Source organism: Penaeus chinensis, chromosome 22 (genome assembly GCF_019202785.1).
Source record: "Penaeus chinensis breed Huanghai No. 1 chromosome 22, ASM1920278v2, whole genome shotgun sequence".
NCBI classification, from domain to species: Eukaryota; Metazoa; Arthropoda; class Malacostraca; order Decapoda; family Penaeidae; genus Penaeus; species Penaeus chinensis.
Window position 1 is genome coordinate 23,615,154 of NC_061840.1, and position 2,500 is coordinate 23,617,653.

General features: G+C 48.2%; 1 protein-coding gene across 1 annotated transcript in view; it reads left to right on the forward strand.

The window, feature by feature from the left end:
- LOC125037190 (serine/threonine-protein phosphatase 6 regulatory ankyrin repeat subunit A-like) overlaps positions 1–2,500 on the forward strand; it is a 159,181-nt gene that overhangs the window by 124,888 nt on the left and 31,793 nt on the right. The window contains exons 6-7 of the mRNA XM_047630234.1: positions 528–633; positions 2,298–2,468. Of these exons, the coding sequence (XP_047486190.1) occupies positions 528–633; positions 2,298–2,468 (277 nt within the window). The remainder of the gene's footprint in view (positions 1–527; positions 634–2,297; positions 2,469–2,500) is intronic.

Below are 2,500 nucleotides of genomic sequence, written 5' to 3' on the forward strand. Positions count from 1 at the left end.
GTTGATAATAGTTATTGCTGTTGTTATGTCTCCCTTTCTTTCCTTTGCCTTATTTATCACATTTTCACGCACTTCGATCCATTATCACTCATTACTCCCCTTCCTTCCTTCGCTTATTTTTAGCATTGCGTCATTAGTCTGACCTCATTTCAAATATCGTAAAGAGAGAGAGAGAGAGAGAGAGAGAGAGAGAGAGAGAGAGAGAGAGAGATAGAGAGATAGAGAGAGAGAAAGGGGGGGGGGGGATAGATAGATGGTTTGAAAAATGAATATATATTTGACTTGAATATTTTTCTTTCATCTCCATCTCTCTCTCTCTCTCTTTCTCTCTCTCTCTCTCTCTCTCTCTCTCTCTCTCTCTCTCTCTCTCTCTCTCTCTCTCTCTCTCTCTCTCTCTCTCTCTCTCTCTCTCTCTCCCTCCTCCTCTCTCTAGCCCCCTCTCTTCCTCCCTCCGTCTCCATCTCTCTCTCTCTCATTTCTTTGTAATCATTCTTTATCCTAATCCATTTTTACATTCTTATTCACAGTCCGCGGGACAAACGGCGTTACACATCGCTGCAGAGGAGGGAGATGAGGCAACAGTCAAATATTTCTACAGTGTTCATGTTAACCCGAACCATACTGATAATGATGGTAAGTATAAACAATTTAAGGATTGATATGATTAAAGAAAATGTTGAAGCTATTTTGCAAAGACTTGGGTTATTGTTGATATTTAGTACGTGTGTGTGGGGGGGTGGGGAGGGGGGGTATGTGTGAATGCGTATTTGTATTTGTGTTTTGAGAGTGTGTGTGTGTGTGTGTGTGTGTGTGTGTGTGTGTGTGTGTGTGTGTGCGTGCGTGCGTGCGTGCGTGCGTGCGTGCGTGCGTGCGTGCGTGCGTGCGTGCGTGCGCGAGTGAGTGAGTGCGTGCGTGCGTGCGTGTGTGTGTGTGTGCGTGCGTGCATCTATGTGTGAAACTTTGTCTATTCGCGTTATATTCAACCAACAAGATAATATTCACTACTACCGTCCTTCTCAAGCACCTACCAGACTTTTTATCGCAGTCTCCCAACTTTCCATACTAGAATACTGCCTTCCACATCAATAGGACTGGCTCGGGAGATGTAAAAAAAGAAAGATGAAAGGCGGCTTTTGATTGATTTTAGGAACTAATCCAAAGATCACGAAGCGTTTGTTTACCTCGAGGTGAAGAATGGACCCCGTTTTCTATGCCCAAGTCTCCGTTTTCTTTTCATCAGCTTCTCGTTTTCTAAGTCGAGGTCACGGAGTTTTCAAGGTTTTTAGTTTCGTAACGTTTTATTTTTAGCTCCTAATCACTGTGGATGATTAAATTTGAAAGATAATCCAGATGATGAAACTTTATAAATTATGTTTATTTTGAGTCAGAGTTTGGTTGACGAGATATTAGACGATTATATGGCATTAATTATGTACGGTAAATAAATAAATAAATACAAATCGAAGCAATTTCCTCAAACAGGTTTTGAGTCTATTCCTTATTATCTTCTTTTCCTCCTTATTCACACATTATCTTATTCCCCTTCGTTCTTCTCTTTCTCTCTCTTCCTTTCCCTTTCACCTTCAATCTTCCTCTCCGTCCCATTTCCTTATTATCATTAAACATTCTCACACACTATTTACACCTGTCTCCCCTTAATCCATCCATTCATTGGTTCATTTATTCATCCATCTTTCCACACTGCTCATCCACCCATCAGGTCACCCACCCATCACCATCTACCACCCCATCCTCCCGCCCACTAGACCCCTCGTTTTCAGCCCAGCCACTCATCCATCTGTGCCCCGCCCACTCACCAGTCCACCCACCCCCTCCTCCCGCTTCCACTCACCCCCTCTTTTCCACCCACCCACTCAGTCTCACCTCCACACCCCCAACGCTTCCACCGAGCTATCCCCACTCTTCCACCTACCTGCTCATCTCCTCTTTCCACATAACCACCTCCCCCCTATACCACCCACCCATTCCCCCTCTCCCATTTCCCCCTTCCCTCTTCCTACCCCTCCCCCCCACTTCCTCTTCCACCCATGCCTCCCTCCCTCTTCCTACCCCTCCCCCCCACTTTTCTCCTCCCCCTTTCTCTTCCACCCATGCCTCCTCCCTCTTCCTACCCCTCCCCCCCCCCCTTTTCTCCTCCCCCCTTCTCTTCCACCCACGCCTCCTCCCTCTTCCTACCCCTCACCAACCCCTCCCCCCTTTCCTCCTCCCTCCACCCTCACCCTTCATCCACCCTCCACCCTACTACCATCTGATCCGCCCCTCCACCTCCTCGGCAGACAAGACGCCCATCCACATCGCTGCCGAGAGAGGCTACACGCAGATCGTGGACACCCTCGCCGAGAAGTTCAAGGCGTCCGTGATGGACAGGACCAAGGACGGGTCGACGCTCGTGCACATCGCCTCGCTCCACGGACACCCGGACACGGTCATGACCTTCCTGAGGAAAGGTTGGTGTGGGGGGGGGAGGTGGGGAGGGGGG